Genomic DNA, 22,591 nt, shown 5'->3' with positions numbered 1-22,591 from the left:
GAACTTCCCATATGCAAATACTTGTAATCTGGTAGCTTCAAGTCCTATCCTAGTTATAGACTTATTTCTGTTACTATACCTCTCAGCTTTCCATTGGCCCCTGCCTTTTATCAATGCTCCTCTTTATTGATTGTAGTTCTCTGTTGCTTTTACTTCCTATCTCCTCATCTGCTAATGCAGTTGCAGCAATCTTACAAGCTTATTCTTGACCCCATTCCTATACGGTACCTATTTAAAAAAGAAGCTACAGAGAACCATAAACTAATGTATTTTTTTAGGAAGTAAGATATAGGAAGTAAGTTATAGGGAGTATGCAGAGGCCACTTTGACATTTGCTAGGGGAGTGGGGAGAAGTCTGAGTAGTGCAAGAGGTAAAAGCTTGGTAGCTTTGCATCAGAGTATCCAATTCAACTTCTTTGTTATAGTAGGTTAACGTGAAGGGCTACTACCAAACTCTTGGGAGAATAGAATGCTCTCCTGCTTGTTTCTATCTTTTTCTATTTCTTCCAAATTTACTTGCAAGAAAGACAATGCTAATGTAAAACAATACCCCCCAAAAGTGTTATAACCTGAAAGATTTTTACTATGAACATAACTGTTCATAGAAGACAGGCCCAAAAGAGAAAACAACAGAACACCACTAGCGGTTACATATAGCTCTCAGCTCAAGACAGTACAACGCATCATCAGTGACTTACAACCCCTACTGGATAATGACAATTCTCTTTCTCAAGCACTGGGACCTTTTCTTTCACACAGACAGCCCCCCAATCTCAAACAAGTCCTCACCCACAACAATGCAGCATCGAATGGGAACATGGGCACTGGTACTAGAGCTTGCAACAAACCCAGATGCCAACTTTACTACCATATACACTCCAATGCCACAATTACTGGACCTAACAACGTCACCAATACCATCAAAGGCTTATACACCTGCTCATCTTCAAATTTGGTATATGCCATCAAGTGCCAATAATGTCCCTCTATTCTCTTCATAGGGCAAACAGGTCAAACCGTCCGCCAAAGAAGTAATGGACACAAGTCTGACATCAAAAGCCACAAGACTGAAAAACCTGTAGGGGAACACTTAAACCTTCCAGGACATTCTATAAGGGACCTAAAAGTAGCTGTTTTATTACAAAGAAACTTCAAGAACAGACTAGAAAGGGAGATTGCAGAAATGCAAGTTATTACAACACTCAATACTTTGACATACCCTGGACTCAACAAGGACAAAGGTTTTTTATCTCACTATGCATGCTAACCTTATGTAACTTGTGTACCCACATTCCTCACAATTCATTTTAATTGGGATTATGTGACTGTCAGTAATATGTAATGTAATTTTGAATTCTACTTTCTGGTCCCAGGACAAGATAGTTGCCAGCTTAGCTTCTACTTGTAAGAAATTTTCACACTGGTATGGAGACAGATGGGGCCCGGCAGTAAATAGTAGGGTGTGAGCCGTGGATCACTGGCTTAAAAATAGGTTTTATTTCTAATATATATGTCCTTGTGAACTACAAATGGGTTCAAGGGGTTTGATTGGCTGGTTTGGCAGAGATTTGGCTGTGTTTGGATGCTGTGACACAGTTTACTAATGTAACAAGATTAACTTTTGCTTATATATTCCTACTGTTATGATGGTCAGTTCTTAGTCTGACGAAGAGCACGTGCACTCGAAAGCTCTCGCCTTGAATAAATCTTTGTTGGTCTTAAAGGTGCTACTGGACTCTGATTTTATATAACTGTGACCTGTATGTGAATTTAAAACAGCCACCTTCTGGTGGGGGCTAGTATACTGAGAGGACCTAGTCTTGCATTCACCTACATAATTTGTGTTTATGCACCTCACTGCATATAGAATTACCTATGTAAACAGAAGAAAGACACTGTTGGAAGATGGAATATATCATAGTACAAGATATGCAGCTGAGCAAACTCTTGAGGGAATGGCCAATGTTGCTTTGTCCTACATCTGTTGCCCAGCTAGATGCAGGGCAAGTTGGCACCAAGTATGTTGGTGGTGTTTCCTCCTGGGCTCGTACCTCCACTTAGACAAGCCACTATGGCTGATGAAAAACTAGTTCAGCCTTATGAACCACTGGTAAGCAAGGATGGGCCTATCATATCTAAGCTCTGTGAGAGGGAAAATGGAGTTGCACCTACCTGTATCTGTACTCCGATTATCTTCTGTGCAGTTACATGTGGGGAGTATGCATGAGCAGGTCTGCCAGTGGACATTTCTCAGTTTTTTTAAACTCCAGAGGGCACTGCATTCCAGAAATGTATTCCCACCCAAGGGCCACTTTATCCCATGCAGCAGTGCCCTCACTCTCAGTACCTCTAGTGCCCCTGAAGCAGAACATGCAACAGGGCTGAAGAGACAGTATATGTGCTTGCACAGAAGATACCTGATGAACAAGAGTTATAGGTCCACTTCTATATTCAAACTTTCTGGGATATAAGCATAGTCACAGACCAGATTAAGGTGGTCTTCTGACAAACTCCTGGAACCTGTACCCCCATTTGTTCAAATAAAATATTGTGGTTGTATTGTCTGTACAGATAAGTATGGATTGATTTTTTTAAAAAACAGATAAGGGCAAAATGCACAGCCTAGAACTCAAACAGATTAATATGAAGCTCTCTCTCCTTTTTGAACCACCTCCTTCTGGCAGAGAATCCCTGACAATGGGCACCCCAACCCAGCAATTAAGTGTCCACTGTAAGAACAAGTTAGTGTTCTAGGACCCTGAAAGGAATGCCCTGAGATAAGTAAGCCACCATGACAAAAAGCATATGACCCATCTAGGGATAGAAAATCTATGCCAATGTGAATGCACATATTGAGATAGGAACCAGAACTGTAGAAGTCACATCTGTAGCCTGGCAAAGGAAAGAATCACCACCATGGAGGCCACGTTGCCCATCAATTGGAATTGATTCCATACAAATCGTGTTGCTAAACCTGAGATGGCTTATATTCTGTCTGATGACAGAAAGCCTTTCCCAGCTACAGAATCTAGCATGACCCCCATGAATTAAACTCTCTGGGAAGGAACTAAGTATGACTTTTCCCAATTCGCTAGTAGTCATACTCCTAATCTCTGGCAGGTTTCTAAAACCAAAGATCTATGACTTAATAACTAGTCCTTGGAGTCTGCCACCAGTAGCCAGTAATCCATAAGGAAATATATGACACCTTGTAGATGTAACTATTCAACCACAGGGGCTTGGAAAATACCCTAGGAAAATACCTGTGGCCAAGCCAAAACGTAAAAGAGAATATTGAAACATGTCTGATACCAAGTAAAACATACTTGCAGTGCTGCAGATGGATAGATATGTGAAAATAAGCATATTTCAAATCAATAATGATCTATTAACAATGAATAGTTGTAATAGTTGTACTACTGAGGGAAAGGAAATCATCTGAAGCTTCAAAACACATCAAAACATTTAAATTTCTAAGATTCTAAATGGGCCTTGTTCCTTTTTGTCTACAAAAACATTCTAGAAAAGAGACCCTCAGGTTACTCTAATACAGGCATTTGGTGAGGCCGACTAACCCATAATATCTACAGGTCCCTACCCCCCAGACTGAGAGACCAAACGTATTGAGGGAGTGTCAAAGTTATTGATAAAATACTGTTCTAGTTGGTATGTTATTGTTATTATTGATTTTGAGAGTGTTCTATGTAAATGTTTCAAAATGTTTTATGTAAACCTCCCAGAGCCGAAGGGAAGGGCGGCAAATAAACAAACAAACAAACAAACAAATACCTCCCTCCTTAATCATACTCTTCTCTATTAAGGCCTGAAACAGGTCAGGAATTGCCAGCCTGGATACTTCTGAAGGTAGTGAATGTACAGGAATTGAATTAAAGTTTATATCGTAATCTTAACTATAGTTAACACCCATTCATCAGAGGTGATCTCCACCTAGGCAGGGTAAAATTGAATGAGTCGGGCCCCAAATTTAGCTGGGGAAGTTAACAATTCCAGCCACAATGAGTGCTTTTGTGTTGATGCCTATCTTGAAGTGGGATGGTTGAAGCGTCAATCTGGGTTGACTGGAGCCCTTACGTTTAGTATACCATTGCTGATGCCAGGGGTTTTAAGTTAGGATACTGAGATCCTAGGTAGGTTGAATAATGGTACTTTTTGTGTTAAGGATGTCAGTATTGCCACAGAAAGGGCCTTTGCTAGAACTGGGAAGGACCAGTCTGTGTCACCCCCAAAGATTTTGTGGTTTGCTTGTTTTTCCTAATCAATGTCTTGTCTTGTTTGTCATGGAAGAAAAAAAAATAGAACCCACAAAAGGTAAATCTTCCACCTCCTGCTTGGTTTCACTAGATAGGGCAATGACCTCAGCCACAGGACAATGGAACTTGCCATGGCCTGTGCTACAGAGTCTGCAGAATGCCTACCATCATTAATTGGCCACTCTGAGTTTGATGGCCTCTGCACATAACGCCATAGTCAGGGGTTGTTGGTCCTCAGGAGGGAGTTCCAGGAAGGGCAAGATTCTCTCCCACAACAAGAGCGAGTAACCATCCATTATAGTTTTATCGTTAGAGATTATGAAGCCCAACACAACAAGGGAGTAAAGTATGCTTCCCAAAATATCTAATTTTTGACCATTTCTGTCCATTGGGGCAGAATTATATGATTGACAGGCTCTAGGTTGCATCTCTTCCGTAACTAATAAAAACAGAGGAGGGTGAGTCATTGGGTAATTATATGGTTCTTTCTTAAGCTTATAAAAGTGCTCCACCCTTCTGGATGTGAGTTATTACAATGTGGGCTTTTGCCACAACTCTTGTGTAGTATCACCCAATACTGGAAAGGCAACAATGCCAGAGAAATCTGGATAAAATTGACTTAAGATTTTGACTTTTGGCTTGTGCTCCAAAGTAATTTCTTCAGTTTCCAAGGATTGTGCCATGCATATCATTTGTACATGTTTCATGCGATGGTCACCTCTAGAATAGATTTCTGTAACTCACTCGACGCAGGCCTATCCTTGTCCTTGGTCCGGAGACTCCAGCTGGTGCAAAATGCAGCTGCTAGGGTCCTCACAGGAACACCATAGAGTAATGGCCCCCAACATTTATAAAGCTGGGGACCGCCTGCAGGGGTGGGGGGGGATACGGCGGCCTGGGCGCCATCCATGCACGGCAGCTCTGCGCAAACGCCCATGCATGGTGCTGCCGAACATGCGTGTTTGCGCCCCACCAGGGTCGCAAACGCGCATGCGCGACAGCTTTGCACAAACGTGCATGTGCAGACTTGCTGCACATGCGTGTTTGCGCCCGCTGGCGGGGCGCAAACTCACATGCGCGGCACCTCTGCGGAAACGTGCATGCGTGGAGCTGGCACGCACACATGTTTGTGTCCGCTGGCGGCTGCGTCTGCCTCCCCGCCCCCCAAGCAAGCAGCAGACTGTGGAGCGGCACTGTGGTGCGGACCAGCACTTTTTGTTTTATTTTGCAGGAAGGTGGAAGTGCATGGGAATGCACTCCCACCTTCCTGCAAAATAAAAAAAGAAACTCCTCAGCCCCCCCTCCACACACAGCAGAACCTTTCTGTCACACCTGTGTCCCCCGTGGGAACACATTTCGGCACCAAAGCAGATCCAGGGCCTTTTCGCACGGGGATCTTTGTTGCAAATTGTTTGCGGAATGAAAAATCGCCATTTAAAATAGTGGAATTCGTCGTTATGCATACCTGCCTTTGTAGTGGAATCAGTTGCGTTTTTTAGCGTTTCCCACAGGCTTCCGGTCTCGGCAGAAATCGCTAGAAAGGAAGCGCTATTGCCAAGCTCGTCCCTCCCCTGGCCGTCAAGCAGCCAATGGGCAGCCGTTAGCATGCTCCCAAACAGCCCCTTTCCCTTTAAGAAAGGTTTAAAAAAAAAAAATGACCCATAGCAACGAATCTAGGTAGATTCGTTGCTACGGAGAGACCCATCCAGCTGCCTAATGTGAGCTGTCGTTTGATTGTATGATCGTTTGCACGCTGCCTCGAGTGATAAAAAAAAAATCCCCCCCCCCTCTCACGGGCCCGATTTTCGGCTGAATTTATGTGTAAAAAATAAAGGGACTTTATTTCAGCAAACGGGCTTTTATGTGGTTTGTGCTTAGTGACTAAAGGTGAAGGACTGAAGCCAGGGAAGCCTCTAAACAGAAAGAGGCTCGCTGGTGCGTTTATCCCCGCTCGCTCGGAGAAAAAAAAATGGCGATCGCTTCGCCGGAAGTTTGGAGGAGAGAGCCAGGGGGAGGGACTTTGAAGAACCAGCAACAATGGTAACGCACAGGTCTTTAGCGCTACTGTTGCAGATTGGTTGCAGGAGTGTATCGCTATCCGGAGGGTGAATCCACTTTTCTGGATTCCCCTGAAAGCGCTACAACGAAGCGCTTTTTGCGGGTCCGTTTCAGGATTGTTGCAGATTGTCTACGACGTCGTGGGTTATGGCAAATTAGTAGCGTTTCCAAATAGCAACCATTGTGCTATTTTGAAGCCGTGCGAAATGGCCCCCAGTGTTGAAATGTGTTCCCTGTGAGGGACGCAGTAAACTGTGGAGCATGCAACTCCACAGCAACACACTGGCAGTGACCCAGAGTGGTGCCACTGGTGTGGAATCAACCATGTACATCTACTGTGATCTAGGGAAGTGGACCTGCTTCATCAAGTGTTAACTGACAACCGAATACATTTCAGGTAAAGTAAGGAAGTTAAGGGACCTTTGATAATACCTTTTTTAAAAATCCCATTCTAATAACCATGAAGTACAAGGTATCCTGCAGCTCCAGACTACAAAGCCAGATACCCCTCACCAGTAGCAGTTCATATCCAGTAGCGATTCTGTCTCATGTGAATTCATGCAGATTCTTTTTCACTTTTACATTGCATTGTTTTGTGATACATTAACTGCTCTCTCTTGTACTGGCTGGCCTTGTGTAAAATAATATTTTCTCTTCCCCTTCTTCCTGTTCTTCTCGTCTTCTTCATACTCAGGGTATATATACCAATCCACTTAGCTGACAATTTCGCACCACTGGGATAGTGGGTTCTGGCTCACAGATCTTTACACCACAATAAATATTTCAGGCTTTAATGTGCCACAAGATTCAACCACCCAGGGCTCAGCAATCTCTCTTCAGGCACAACCACCTGGTCTATAAATCAAGGATGACTGCAAGAATGAACCACAAATGCAGAACAATCCTAACAATATGAATGCCAGGACAAATCTGCTTTGGGAACAATAGAAGTATAAAGGAGGCTGTAGGCCAGCTGAGTTCCTTCTTCGGCTGGGCAGTGAATGGGTGAGGAATTTTCCAAGAGAAATTATGTAATAATAATGGGGTGGGATGAATCCTGTTAAGCAGAGCTATCCGCACTTTGGACTCAGAGAAGCTCAGCCTTTGCAAAGGTTTGCTGTAGAAAGAACTTGTGTTTTGAGCCTCTTTTAAAATGTATCAAAGTGCTATTAATAAGGAACTACAATAAAGCTTATAAAATACAGAAGTCTGTAGAGATTTCTATGGATTTGATAATTTAAATATAAAAAGAATGAAAGCAACCTGGTTTTGCACAATTCATAAGGCTTCTTCAGCGTTCTGCTGCTTTCATTATTATTTTCAACGTATTATCACTTTTATTTCATGCATTATTGCTTTCAATGGGATTTACTCACTACTGAGTGTGCTTTTCACTTTTAGACCCCCTACTAGCCTAATACTGAAACTAGAAATTAAGCCCGCTGTGCTGTAAATACAGCGGGCGCTAGCTGGCATACTGTGGGGTTTGGGGCGGCTCTCGGCATGGGTGTGGGCGCCGCCGCAGCGGAGATGGCCGTTGCGTGCTGGCTGGGACCCGGGAGCAGGCTCGCAGCCGCGAGGCTGCTCCCGGGGCTGAGAGAAGGGCGGTGGTTCCCCCCATCCGGCAGGCTTCAGAAGCCTTCTGTCGGTCGACGCTGCCCCCCCCCAGCGGCAAGGGACATGGGGTGGGAAAGGAGCAGGGACGCCGTGTCTTTGATGCGGCGTCCCTGCTCCTTTGCCTAGGTGGAGGAGAGGGCTGGGCGGAGGACTTACTGTGCGGGCTGCCTGTTCAGTCTGCGCAGCAAGTTTTTATCCCGGACAGAGCCCGCCCTAACTCCTCCCAAGTTGGCCTTACCCTTTTATTTAATCTGCTCCACAGGAGCCGTTAAAGATAATAAACAGAGTTAACACCATTCAAATCTTACTTCAATCCATTTAGGAAGATAAAAGTTTGTTTAGAGTTGTACTAAAGGTAAAGGTATCCCCTGTGCAAGCACCAAGTCATGTCTGACCCTTGGGTGATGCCCTCCAGCGTTTTCATGGCAGACTCATATGGGGTGGTTTGCCAGTGCCTTCCCCAGTCATTACCGTTCCCCCCCCCCCCCTCCAGCAAGCTGGGTACTCATTTTACCGACCTCGGAAGGATGGAACGCTGAGTCACCCCTGAGCTGGCTGCTGGGATCAAACTCCCAGCCTCATGGGCAGAGCTTTCAGACTGCATGTCTGATGCCTTACCACTCTGTGCCACAAGAGGCTCTCAAAAGAATTTACCTCCCTCCAAATGGCCCCTGAAATAAACTCATTGTACACACCTTCCTAAATATAGGAAGTGAAGGTTCCTCCTGCATATACTCAGCCGTTCCAGAGGTTGCTACTCATTTCACCGACCTTGGAAGGATGGAAGGCTGAGTCAACCTTGAGCCGGCTGCTGGGATTGAACTCCCAGCCTCATGGGCAGAGCTTTCAGACTGCATGACTGCTGCCTTACCACTCTGTGCCACAAGAGTTGTATTAGAGTTGTACTAGTAGAGTTGTAATAGAAGATATGAAAAATGCTGGGGAATGAACCTAACATTTCAGAACTTAATTTATACTTAAAGCACACAATGAAATCAACCCTATGGAGATTAGCTATCATTTTTGTGATGTTTTACTATGAAATGGTATTCACAATATGGTAATCTAGGTATGGCTGAAGTAATAGTTTATTCTATTCTTCAAATGAGCATTTTAAGTATAAATGGGAAATGAGCATTAAACTAAGAGTAGTACTTAAACCAGGTGAATTAATAGATGGTATAAAAGGGTGTATGCTGCACTGGGAAAGTGGGAATAGGATTCTAGGCATAGAAGCACGTTTACATACAACAGGAAACTCCACACTGCAGGCAACAGCTGTAGGTCTTTGATTCCAGTTTCATTTTAAAAGCAAAATAGATCCATTCAGAGCAAAAGCAGAGATTTTGAAACCCATCCTCAGGGTCAAATCATACCCTTTCCAAGAGAGCAAAACAAGGTGGGGCAGGGTTCAGTGACTAGCAGAAAAGATGTATGAAATTACTGCTCATTTATGTTTTTGATTGCTTTATGTGCACACAAGCACACTTTTGTAAATCACCTTGGGTATGCTATATTAGAAAAGGTAGTATAAGAGCATTTTAACAACAAATAGTCTGTTACAGATATGTGTCTGCAGTCTAGCAGATATGCATAAAATAGTGCCAGTACCTTTGCTGCACCAAGATCAAAATTTGCAAAACAGATCTGCATAAGCATCTGCATTGTAACGCAGATATGCATAAAATAGTGCCAGTACCTTTGCTGCACCAAGATCAAAATTTGCAAAACAGATCTGCATAAGCATCTGCATTGTAACGCACATGCAAATGGAAGGCATCCAATGTGGCTTCCATTGATTACCAAGAGGGAAGTTATGGCTGGAAGAAAACGCGACAGCCACACTATGACCCTTGTGCAACCTTCAGGAATCCTTTGACCACTCCTTCATAAGCTCAGCGAGTAGAAAGGGCCACAGACCCCAGAACCCTGTGTAGAATCACTTGACACCAAGGCTCCAAAGGTTTTCTGGTAAAACGTCTGGATCGCAGTTAGCTCCTGCTACCAGTCAACAAAACATTTATCCCTGAAAATAAGAGAGGGCATCAGCTGCCTCATTCTGAAGCCCCACAATGTGCTTGGCTGAGAAGGAAACACTGTACTCAAGGCATGCCAGAACCCGACACCAGGCAAGCTTCATGACCCGTGTGGACTGGGCTGTCTGCTTGTTCACATTGCTAACCATTGTTATCACACCAAAACCTGACCTGCCTGTTTGCAAACAACTCGCACCACAGGACCACTTCTACCAGTATAGGAAAACATTCCAAAAAGGTCAGGTCCCAAAGCACGGTGGCACTCCAATTATCATGCCGCTCTTGTGTGCACCAGCAGCTTTCGGGGAAAAAAACAAAACAAAACCCAAAGCCCAGGCTTCTTCCTATGGCCAAGTACACCTACAGGGAGTCCTGAAGGTCCAGTGGCGTCTGCCAGATAGCCATCCTGTTGAACTTCTCCAGGAACTCATGCCATACAACAAGGTTCTCCTTGATGGATTTTGTCACCCTGATGCAATGACCAGGCTTCTCAATCCCAGAATTGCCTTGTCTAGATACCATTTTCCTTGAAACTGAAATCCCAGCAGAGAGAAAACTTCAAGGTGGATGGGCAGGATGTGAAAGGCTGACTGGACTTCACATTTAGCCATCACGACACCTCATCCACAGGCCTATATGATGGAACAGCATGATCGAAGGAGGTATATATGATCGAGCATAACTCGGTAGCAAGGGCATCATTTACAGAGGTGCCCTGGGGATAAGACAGATGGTGAATCAAACAAAACTCCCTAAGGGCCTTTTCTGGTACGACCCCTGATGGGGACACCCATAGATTTTCCAGCAGAGGCTGCACAAACAGTCCTGCTATTTGCCCAGCCTCACAGTCTTTTTCTGTTTTCCAAGTACAACCTAAGGCAGGTCCCAGACAAATCTGAGGTTGTCACAAGAGGTGGCCTCCCTTACCTCCTGAAAAGGGATGCAAAACCCTTCCCAGAAACTCTTTGCCAAATATTCTGCCACCGCCCAGACAACCTTGCAACAAAGGGAGCAATGCGCTAAGCTGCATAGGCCTCTTACACGCCCTATTGTTAATAGCCTCAGCAAGACAACCCTGATAACTTCTTCCTCTGCCCACCAGCCAGAGCCTTGTCCTTGGGCTACCTAGCACTGGGCCCCATGTACACCAGCCAGGAGTCATGGTGTTTCACATCCCATCTTGTTGCCGCATTATGGGATGCCCATTCTGGGAACACCTGATCATAATCCATGGCAACCTCATCCCTTGCCAGGTCCCAGGCTTCCAGGATGTGTGAGAGGTTATGGCTAAGGAGCCATCCCCTCTCCGCAAATGCGGCCGCAATAAGTGTCGGGTATTCAGTAAACCCTCGGAGCCAGCTGTCAAACATGCACTCACAAGGCAGGGTTTCCTTATTATTATTATCCCTATGGTTCCCCGTGTCCTTGCCTTCTCCCTTCCCTCTAAGAAAAAAGAAAACATCTTCATAAAACCCTCCAAGGCCCTTTCCCTCAGTTTGCCAGACAGGTGAATGCCCGGAGGGGAGTCCCTATCACTATACCTTATCCCCTTCCTCAATGCCCTCTGCATCCAGAAGTTGGGTTGACTCCACCCTGTGGTGATGTAACCATACCGGAAGCCCAGAGACATAGGCTCCTTCTAACCAATACCATCCTTCCCTATGGACCTTGTGCTCATCATGCCAAGAGGAGAACTCACCAGAGAAAGGGCTGCTGTGTGGGGCACCCTGGCACTTACGGTTGCTCCTCCACTGCCGCCTCCTGCAACATATGCTGCTCCCTGGTCCAATCTGTATTGGGTCCTCAGCATAAGAACTTCAGCCCCCACTGGCGTCATCTGTCGTGCTGAGTCTATGGGAGGAACCCCAGCCAGCCCTGGCCCCTGTGAACTGCTCAACAGCTTTTAAATAACCTTGCCAAAATGACTGGATAGCCCCAATAGGGGTGTCCCCACTACACAAGCCAGCACTGGATCCACTGTTGGCTAAGCACTCAAGGCTCCTTGACTTGTCCTCCCTGCAGCTCCTGCCAGGATGGCCCCAGGTGGCTGCTCTCTCTGCCCAAGTTGCTGTGGCCCGAGGGGTTTGCCCTTGGATCTCTTGGAAGCAGCTCTTGCTGCTGGCAAACTGCACCATGATTGCAAAGCCCTCTGTTGCAATGTGCCCAGGGTGGCCCCATCTGAGGAACTATCCCCTGATGATCCCAACAGGGACCTTGCTTGAATCTGGGAGGCCAGCCTTGCTCCTTCCCCTCCCACAGCCGATTGCTGTAGCCCCACAGCCATGCAGCATTGTGGAAGACGGAGACCACAACTGTACACCACCCTGGCTCATTCCTTGCCTACTGGCACCCGCTCTGCAAGCCTGCCACCCTAACTTCCAAATGGTTGCTGCTTGCTCGGCCTTGCCCCCCCCCCCCCATGTGGCAGAGACTGCAGCAGCCCAAGCCTCCCGGGCCTGCACAGCACTCTGGTGCTGCTGCTTCCAGACCCTGTGGAAGGAGGGGGTTCCCCCCTACCTGCTGCCCATTTGGAGCCATTGGGACTCTGGCCAGCCATACCTGAGGCCCTCCAAGCATGCCTGCACAAGGCCATGCTCAACTAATGTGCCTGCTGGGTGCGTGAAAACTGTTTGAATGCCATGGAAGGGTGAGTTCCCTAGCCCCACTCCTGTTTCCCCCCTTTAATCAGGCGCTAAGTGGGATATATGGAATAAAATTCCCCACCCCACCATGCTCGAGGCCGAGCTCCTGCAAGAACCTCCTCGCTCATCAGACGTTCAATTAAAACTGGCTGGAAAGAGCTCCCAGGAGACGCAAGGCCCCTCTGGCTCGGGGAATCTTCACACACGTGAACAACAAGCTGTCCGCTCAACAATAGTGGCGAACAGGCCAAGCCCCAGCATGTGGCACCTTAAATAGATACCTCAGCACCTGCCCTCGCCTTCATGATGCACGTGCCATGGGCACACAGTTCATGCCGCCTGGGGGGCTGCCGGGACGCTCACACCTCATTCCCAGCCTGTTCTGTGCTACATCAAAAGGCAGCCACGGTAAGTCTCAGCCACCCATTAGAACTACAGACTGTGGATGGGGTGCACATTTCACTTGCTTTGCTTAGTATATAATAATGTATACTCCTAACTATTTTCTCACACTGTGTTTGCATTTTTACACATGACAGTCAGAGCTATGGTCTTTATTATAGATTCTTATGCATGAGAAAACAGAGTTTCTTTTCAGTCAAGTCAGCAGAATACTTTTAAAGACGTTTCTACTGGCTCCCTATGGGGCAAAAGGCAAGCCATATATAGGCTCCATTTAGTTGTTTGAGTTCCTGTGTCAGTCCCTATGGTCAGGGAAAAAGCACTTTTTACATCCCACTTGTGTCTCTAGCATGTGCATCCAAAGCTGCTACAGAACACTGATCAAACCCTTGACTGACATCTTCTGCCCCCACTGGAGCGATGGATATAAAAAGGCTAAAACAAAAGTCTCTCGAGAATCAGCAGCTGCCTCTGTGCTTTTCAGTTGCAAAACCCTGGGCAGGAAGAGGCTCTGCTGAATGTTTGCTCTAAACATACCCTTTGCTCTTGGCATAGAGTCCCATTGAGGCAGGGCCAAGGAGGATGGGAACTCTAGGCACTCTGCCTGAGAGCGCCAACACTTCCAGCACATTGGTTCAGTTTAGGACACCTGCTACACCAGGGGCCAGAGGAACCCTGTGATCTAATTGGCTGGTGGCAAGCAGTGTCACTATCCCATGGTGACACTCTTGTTCTGAATTCTCTCGCCTTGTGACTCTGACACCAGCCAGCTGGCACTTGTACCAGAGATACACACAGACAGCTTCCCTGCATGCAACCATATGGGCCAGATATGAGAGAGGAATGGAGGGGTGGGGGAAAGAGGAAGCAATAAAAAAGGGACAGTCTAGAAAGGGGGTTGCAGCTGAAATGCCTTAAAACACACAGGAGCAAGCCAGCCATTTTAAAGCCTCGTTAAGAATGTGCTCAGCTTTCCCAATTAACTAAATGGGACTTATGAATGCTTAATTTTGTCTGGATTGCACCCATAAGAGTATAGTTCATCCAGCACTGAACATCAGTAATGACCAGGAGTCAGACTTAAGTAATTTTGGAAATCTTTTGGAAATTCCATGTTGCTGCTTGTATTTAGATAAGTATTTTAAATTATATGGAATGGTTGGGTACTGAACAAGGAATTAATAGCAAGAGTTCTGCTTTATTGGACTAGGACAGGATGGGTGTATTTGCACATTATATATGAACTAGGAGCCTCTTGTGGCACAGGGTGGTAAGACAGCCGACATGCTGTCTGAAGCTCTGCCCATGATGCTGGGAGTTCGATCCTAGCAGCTGGCTCAAGGTTGACTCAGCCTTCCATCCTTCTGAAGTCAGTAAAATGAGTAAAGTGGTAATGACTGGGGAAGGGAATGGCAAACCACCCTGTATTAAGTCTGCCAAGAAAACGCTGGAGTGCATCACCCCAAGGGTCTGACATGACCCAGTGCTTGCACAGGGGATACCTTTACCTTATATGAACTAGAGGCAAAGCCTGTTGTTTCCAGGAATACAATGGGCACTAGAGCTCGGGGATGGGAAGACAATAGGGAGAGGTGTTCAGTCTGCAAGGGTATGGGGGTGAGGGAGTGCTGTGTGTGGGGTATGGTGGCCTGGTGGCAAATGAGGGCATGGTGCGGAGGGGTGTCTCAAAGCAATTTACAATGCCTCTGAAGGAGGTGGAGCTGAGAGAGCTCTGAGAGAACTGAAAATGGCCCACAGTCACCCCGCAGGCCTCAGGTGCCTCAAGGCGATTTACAAACACCTTTTCCTTTCCTCCCTCCACAACAGATACTCTGTGAGAGAGGTAGGGCTGAGAGAGCTCTGAGAGAGCTGGGAATGGTCCACAGTCACCCAAAAGGCCTATGGGTGACTGTGTAGGTAGCCACTCAGGCAGCAGGACAGACAGGAGCATTCATTGGCCCTTAAATTGTGAGGCCCAAAAGGTCATTAGGCCTTTTATTATAATTATACAGATATGGCAGAAAAGCAGGTACTGCTTTTATTTTTTTGCCACAGGTTTTGTTATCCAAAAACCAAATGTCTTTTTCTAATAGAGAGTTGTACCTGCTCTACACACATCTGGTGCCCGCACAATTTCCTGCAAGAGGGATGTGTGACTTCTTTCTGGATGAGATGACATGTGGTGAAAGTAGAGGTGTCAGACACATGAGCATCCACTTTGGTGCCACATGATATATTGTGCAAAAGAGCCTTAACATTCAAAAACAATGGAGAGCATACCACACTGCATAGCAGGCAGTTTAATTTTCCAGGTGAATGTGCTGATGGGCAAGAACCATTTTGGAGATGATCCTAATAAGACAACACAGCTCCCTGGGGAGACCACACTTCCTAATTATTTTTGTTTTTAAAATCATGTGCCTGCAGAAAATTAGTTTGCCTCATATTATTTCATTATAGTAATAAATTCTCAGCCTGCATGAATTAAAATAACTGACTAGCTTACTAGATTCAGGGCATAGCCATGTTTTACTGCAAAAGAATTTCAGAAATACTAGAATGGGAGATCAATGAATTCCAAGTTATTATGATACTCAGGACAATGGAACCCCCCAGGGTTTAACAGAGATATCAGATTCTTATTTCATTACACATGCTAAGTCACTCAGTTCTTTGTTGTTAACTCTTTTATGATCTGTATATGCAGATTTGCTACTATTCACAGGCTTTACCAACTGAAGCTCGTATTTAGTACTGCTTTTCAGTACCCAAAGGAGTCTCAAAGCGGCTTACAATCGCCTTCCCTCCCTCTCCCCACAAGACACCCTGTGAGGTATTATTATTATTATTATTAATTATTATTATTATTATTATTTAATTTTTATCTTATCTCACTACATATGCTAACCTCAAGGTAGGCAGGACTGAGAGTGCTCTAACGGAACTGCTCTGTGAGAACAGCTGAAAATGTGAGTCCAAAGGCACCTTTAGGATCAACAAAGATTTATTCAAGGTGTGAGCTTTCATGTGCATGCACATTTCCTCAGACAATGGAACAAAAATCAGAAGAATACAGATATAAGGAGAGAGTAAATTAGTAGTAAATTAGTAAACAGCTGAAGATTGGATAGATCAGATAGAATAACAAAATCTGTCCTTTGTATTCAGTTGTCTTTCACAGTTGTCTTTTAAGACTGCTGTTACCCGCCACAAGCCTATCTAGGAAGTGGCGGGAAATAAATCAAATAATAATAATAATAATAATAATAATAATAATAATAATAATAATAATTAATAAAGGGGATATAAATATGTCAAGGTTAGGGTTAGGAATGGGGTAATTAAAAGAGACTGTTGCTAGTCCCATTCATCTCCACTCAAGCATGGATGCATCCCCACAAGTGACAAACCCTGCTGTGTTTGTTTTCCTGTACATTACATACATATTTATATCACATCACAGTTCCATTGTCCCAAATGAAATGAAGGGATTGTAAAGAATCTGTTCCACTTAATATTTCTATTAAGGCCTTGCAGGAGGAGCATGTCTCATGGCTTAAGTGTCACTCAGTGCTTAACACCCACTCAGGGCGGCTGTCCCACCCCTGAGTGCCTCCTCCTCTAACCGGCTTGACTGTCCAGGAGTCAGGCAATCACCTTCCATCCCCCACCCCTGACCACCCCTCCTCCTTTCACTTCCCTCTGAGGCTTGGAGGTTGCAGATCCCTGCTGCCTGAGAGCTGCCCCTGCCAGTGAGTTCCCTAACAGCTGCCTGCAGCCTTTCCAGGTCCTAGGGGGGGCTGTCCCCCCCATCTAGCGCCCATTGTATTCCTGAATGCAACGGTCTTGGCCCCTAGTATAGATATAAGAGTTGAATGAGGTTAGCATATGTAGTGAGATAAGAAAACAATCTCCCTGCTGAGTCCTGGGGATTTTGTTGTTTTGAGTGTTGTAATAACTTGCATCTCTGCAATCTACCTTTCTAGTCTGTTCTTGAAGTTCCCTTGCAATAAAACAGCTACTTTAAGGGCCCTCATTGAATGTCCTGGAAGGTGGAAGTGTTCCCCTACAGGTTTCTCAGTCCTGTGATTTTTTGATGTCAATCTTGTGTCCATTTATTCTTTGGCGGAGAATCTGACCTGTTTGTCCTATGTAGAGAACAGAGGAGCATTGTTAGCATTTAATGGCATATACAGTGTTAGAAGATGAGCATGTGAATAAGCCTTTGATGGTGTAGGTCAGGGGTAGTCAAAATGCGGCCTTCCAGATGTCCATGGACTACAATTTCCATAAGCCCCTGCCAGCAAATGCTGGCAGGGGCTCATGGGAATTGTAGTCCATTGACATCTGGGGGGCTGCAGTTTGACTACCTCTGGTGTAGGTGATGTTGTTAGGTCCAGTGATTGTGTTGTCCGGGTATATGTTGCAGCAAAGTTGGCATCTGTGTTTGTTGCAAGCTCTGGTATGAGTGTCCATCTGCTAATTAGATGTTGTATTGTTGTGGATGACGAGTTGTTTGAGATTGGGGGGCTGTTTGTGTGCTAGAATAGGTTTGCCCCCGATTACTTGGGAAAGATAACTCATTTTCTAGTAGAGATTGTAAGTCACTGATGATGCATTGAACTCTTTTGAGTTGAGAGCTATATGTAACCAATAGTGGTGTTCTGTTATTGTCTCTTTTGGGTCTGTCTTCTAACAGGTTTTCTCTCTCACTAACTATATCTGTCAACAGTTGTCAGTGCTTCTTTTGTAGGGATCCTTTGTATTTAACTACTGCAAATTCAGTAGATGAAGCTGCACAGACTTGGGAAAGAGGGGAGGAGAAACCTCCTTTGATCCTCCAGCGTACACACATCCTTTACCAAACACACAACCCTAAGAATGTTTATGGAAATGTTTAGAATCTCAGCCTAAGGCAACAACAGAGAGATGTGCCTAAGACTGTTAATGGAATGACTTGCATTTGCAAGCTATGTGTCTTTAGAGTTCTCATTCACAGCCAAGCAGACATGCCCAAAAATGCAGCTCATGACTGGTAGACTGTTTACCCGTGCCTTTTGTAAGTACTGATGTATCAAAAGTACACAGTTACAAAGGTATGCTTATTTTCAACATACCCGTATTGGTAGGGTTCCCATTTTTCTGCTTATGGTAGGAATTCTCCAGCCAGTTGCAGCCATTGCCCACCAATGCTCAGCTGATCATCAGACAGAAACTGGGGCCAAAGGTGGGGTATGATTGTCCTTGGGAGAAAAAATTAAAAGAAAATATGAACCTGGCTACTTTTCAGAAGTTCTGACCATAGAGTATAACATATTAGTGTAACATGGATCATATCCAGCATTTCCTGCAACTCTTGATCACCAGAGGGAGTGCATCCCTATTATGTACTGGGAGGGAAAACAGTTAATTGTGTCACCTCTGCAAACTGAACTACACAGACCAATGAGTCTTATACAGTGAAGTTGGAAATGGCCATGTTAGTAAACTAAAATAGGTGCAGACCCTGAATCTGCAGCCACTGAAGAGGATGGGGGGGGGGTGGACACTGGAACTTCAGTCATGTTCTTCCCCAACTACAGGAAACACAAGAATGTGGCCCTCAAGACACCAGATCCTACCCCTAACCCTGCATATCTACCTGGAAAAATCAAAACACAAAGGAAACATTTTAAGGGGGGGACAAATCAAGGAAAGATAAGTAATTGTGACAAGGGGCTAAAGCTAACAAAATGAGAGGTATTGTTGCAGTGCTCAGAAGAGAACTGAACAAGGAGGCAATTACCCTTCCTCCTGAAGTGAGTCTACAAGTATCTCTTTGGGGAAGAATTTTGGTGCTCATTTCTTGACTTGAGTTCTGGAGTGTTCTGAAGCTGTTTCTGTGTAGGCAACAGAACCCATATGCTCTGGACATGTAGAAACCATGGAACATGTTCTCTTTCAATGTCAATTCTATAATGAGATTCGAACTAGTCTAATTCTTCCGCTGCTAGGCAGATTCCCAGGGCGCTCAGGAGAATTTTACATTTCTCTGCTGCTTGCAGATATAGAAAATAATACAACTTATAGAGTTGCCAAGTTCTGCGCAGCAGCGATCAAAATTCGTAATAGAATGGTCTGTTTTAAGTGAACTGGACAGCTGTGTTTATCTACCTTATTCTATTTTCTATTGTTAACTTTTAAGATGTTTTAATTCCTGGTTTTGATGGATATTTTTGTATCATCTTATGCTGGTCTATGACCGTAATAAAACATACTACATACTAGAACCCATATGCAGTACCAAGGAACTGTCAGAAACCCCTGTGTATTTCTGCCATGATTACATCTCTGCTGTGTTTTAGTGTATCCATCTAGCCTGACCTGTATGCCCTGATGCAATCCAGATGCTTTTGTCTGACACCCCAAGGTTGATTTCCCGCTGTTTGTTTGTATGCATACCAACCTCCCAAAACATTCCTCACCTCCTCTCCCTTATTGCTCTATATTTCCCTCCCCATTTGGTCCCTTTAGTTCCCACTGGATGTTATCTCCATATTATGACTTCTTTTGAACTGTGCCTGGTTCAGGTTCCCAGGGGAGGGGGAGCCTCCTCAAGCCCCTACATCTCCTACCCTATACTTAGTGAGTCAGTTCCGACTATGCCTTCAACGTAGATGCTTGCATTTCTAATAAAGAAACTTTAAGTCAAAGAGTTTGCTTATTTAGAATTCAAAATCCCTCACAGGCATACACAAAAATCTGTTACTCGCTGTCTTGCAACTTCTGCTTGGTTGCATACATGGTTGACTATTGACTGTCATTGCACTAATTTGCCTCCTGATGGACTTGTCCACACAGGAAAATCTAGTTGTGAAAGATTATTATAGTGTAGCAATAACCATGGCGTTTAATTACATGAGGCTGCAGTACCAGTCAGATAACAGACTATACACAACTAGTGTATACAGCATGGTAAAAGAAGTGCAGGCCTCTGGATCTTCAGCCAATCAGGGTGATTCTATATGTGGTGGGGTAGAGAGATACACTAAAGGTCTGGCTCCTTTGAAATATAATGAAAGCACGTGCAACTGCCATCGCGGTCTCACCTGCACAACAACCATGAGGGGGGGGGGGGAAATGTCGCTGTGCTTACACTCACACAAGACCAGATTCCTGCAAATATCTAGCAGGTTTGCCTCTTTCCAAGCTGTTGCAGCCAACGAATGTTCATCTGACCCTACAGGCTGCCTCTGAAGAAGGCTCCCAAATATATAAGTAATAATTTGTAGAGCTGGAAGATCAGACTACAGTGGAAAACTGGAACTATAAAAACCCAGCTGATGATAGTTAGGACCCTCAAAGGTTGTATGTCTGTATTAATGTTAAAAATTTAATCACTTTTATTGCGCAAATTAAAAAAAAAACTTTAGGAATTAAAAATATATATACAGCCCATAGGATATTGCAAAACAATATGCTATGCACTATATGAACCAATACACCGATGCGTTTCAGCCCTTATGGGGCCTTCAGAGGTCTAGTTTTAACACACACCAGTTCATTACACATATAAAATACGTTTAGCAGCCAATAAAAGTTCCAAAGTAAGAGCTGTAAAGTACCACAGTAATTTAATGAAAGTGTATATTTATCAGTCATTATTTCTCTTCCAAAGGTTGCCAAAAATTTCAATGGTGTGTTTTCTTCTTAGTGCACGTATAATGGCCGAAATGCATCGGTGGAAAGCATATACAACTAACATCAGTGAAGCGCCACAGAAAATGTGCAGTTGACCTCTTTCTGTGGCCTACTGCACTGATGAAATGATTACCTCAAAAGTATCATAGCCACTTAATGCTGGTGGCTCTAAAAGTGAAGACAGTCCGGCAGACATCCTAAAGTGTTCAGCAAGCAGTTTCAACATACATTTTATATACTGCAAACAAATTCCTCAGAAAGTGTGTCAAAACAACTTCCACTGTGCCTAAGAACACCTTTCTCTCTACACTCGAAAGCTGCCCTGTGGGGCAAAGAGTGATTTGTTGTCACCAGTAGGAGAGTCTGCTCAAACCCAAACCTCAGCTTGACCTTCTATCATTTCAGATGGTGACATTTCAAGGTTGAAACATGAAGACATGTTTTCTTTCCCTTCTCAGCTGAAATGAAACCTCCCTCAGAGACCCATTATACAGAGATGCTGGAGGTCAAATAGAACCCTTTTCTGTGGCTCAGGGTTTTCACTTTGGAGTTTCCTCTTTTTATGGCACTACTAGTTAAAGTCATCTGCAGGTCAACCCACAGGAAGAAGCAGTCAGAAAGATTGTTGTTGGATTATCGCCCCTCAGCAGGAAAATTCAGATGGGCGGAGCTTGGACCTTGACTGCGCTTCACTGCCTTATATCCGTCCCCATCTTACTTGTAACGTGTCATCCAAAACAGATTAATTTAAAAAATAAATCCCATAGAGGCACGAGCCCATGGGCAGGGAGACGCCAAGGCTCACTGAAGGCACACAACGTTCCCTGCAGGCAGGGGAGGAGTGGGCGTTGCTGACGCCTTCAAAAGAGGCAGCACGCTCACACTCAGCCTCTTTCCTCCCCAGCACTGCTGCAGGAAGGTTCCCGCCCGCCCGCCCACCCACCCTCCCTATGCAGCAAGTTGTAGTTATTTATTCGATTAATTTGTTAACACTTGTTCAGGTTCTTTAATTGTTTAATTTGTCACAGCTGGTCTGCGAATCAGTCTCTCCTGTTCTAGGGGTCTCCATAAGAGAAGCATGTTTGCAAGCAGGGCGCCACCCCAGTTGGGAAGGCAAGCTCACATTGCTAGGTGGTTTGGGGAATGCAGAATGCAGAAAGCTCCTGCAGGGCCCACAGCTCTTCCAGGAGCTCTTTCTACCAGGTAGGGCAGGACTGAAAAGGCCCTGGCCCTGTTTGAGGCCAAGCGAGCTTCTCTAGGGCTGGGAACAACCAACAAGTTGGTACCCGCACAGCACAAAGCTCTGCGGGGGGCATAGGGCGACAGCCGGCATGTTGAGATTTCATATGAACTAAGATGCCACAACTTTAAGGGTCTGCTGTATTCTGCTGAAGAGAAACAGTGGTCTTTACTTTCTAATCTATGATATGCAATATCATATTCAAATCAGAATCCATACAGGGCCTGCAAATCAGAATTCCGCAGGGCCTGCAAAAAGGAGCTCCTCCGCCAGGCATTTGGTTGAGACCAGGCACAACCAACAGTGAATGAAGGGCCCCCGCTCCCCCCCCCCCCCCGCTCCCCCCCTTCCTCCCAGAACTCCACCAGAGCGCTCGGGACCTGTTGTGGTATTGCACTGTTGCATCATTATACTATTTTATTATATTGTTATACTGTTATATTATTCTGTTATATTGTTACAACCACTGTTATTAATTACTGTATGTTTTTAACGAAGACTGTTTCATGTATTGTTGACTAGTTTAATGTAAACCGCCCTGAGCCTTCGGGGAGGGCGGTATATAAATCTAAATAAATAAATACATTGTTTTGAAAGCCTGAAAAATCTAGGATACTATTCTGTCTATCCAAAAATGTGTGTTCA

The 22,591-nt window shown here is 44.9% G+C and overlaps 1 protein-coding gene across 4 annotated transcripts in view; it reads right to left on the bottom strand.

Annotated features, from left to right (window-relative positions):
- The window catches only part of PPARGC1B (PPARG coactivator 1 beta), a 185,845-nt gene that overhangs the window by 119,044 nt on the left and 44,210 nt on the right, over positions 1 to 22,591 (bottom strand). For 2 of the 4 annotated variants that reach the window (XM_077327098.1, XM_077327097.1), the window contains one exon: positions 18,144 to 18,269. The exons of the other annotated variants lie outside the window; for them this stretch is intronic. In XM_077327098.1, coding sequence (XP_077183213.1) covers positions 18,144 to 18,206 — 63 coding nt within the window. In that variant the 5' untranslated portion in view covers positions 18,207 to 18,269. The remainder of the gene's footprint in view (positions 1 to 18,143; positions 18,270 to 22,591) is intronic. 4 annotated transcript variants of the gene reach the window in all.

The sequence above is a fragment of the Paroedura picta genome, chromosome 3, assembly GCF_049243985.1.
Source record: "Paroedura picta isolate Pp20150507F chromosome 3, Ppicta_v3.0, whole genome shotgun sequence".
Taxonomy (NCBI): Eukaryota; Metazoa; Chordata; class Lepidosauria; order Squamata; family Gekkonidae; genus Paroedura; species Paroedura picta.
The sequence above is the reverse complement of the archived record's forward strand: the minus strand, read 5'-3'. Positions and strand labels throughout refer to the sequence as shown.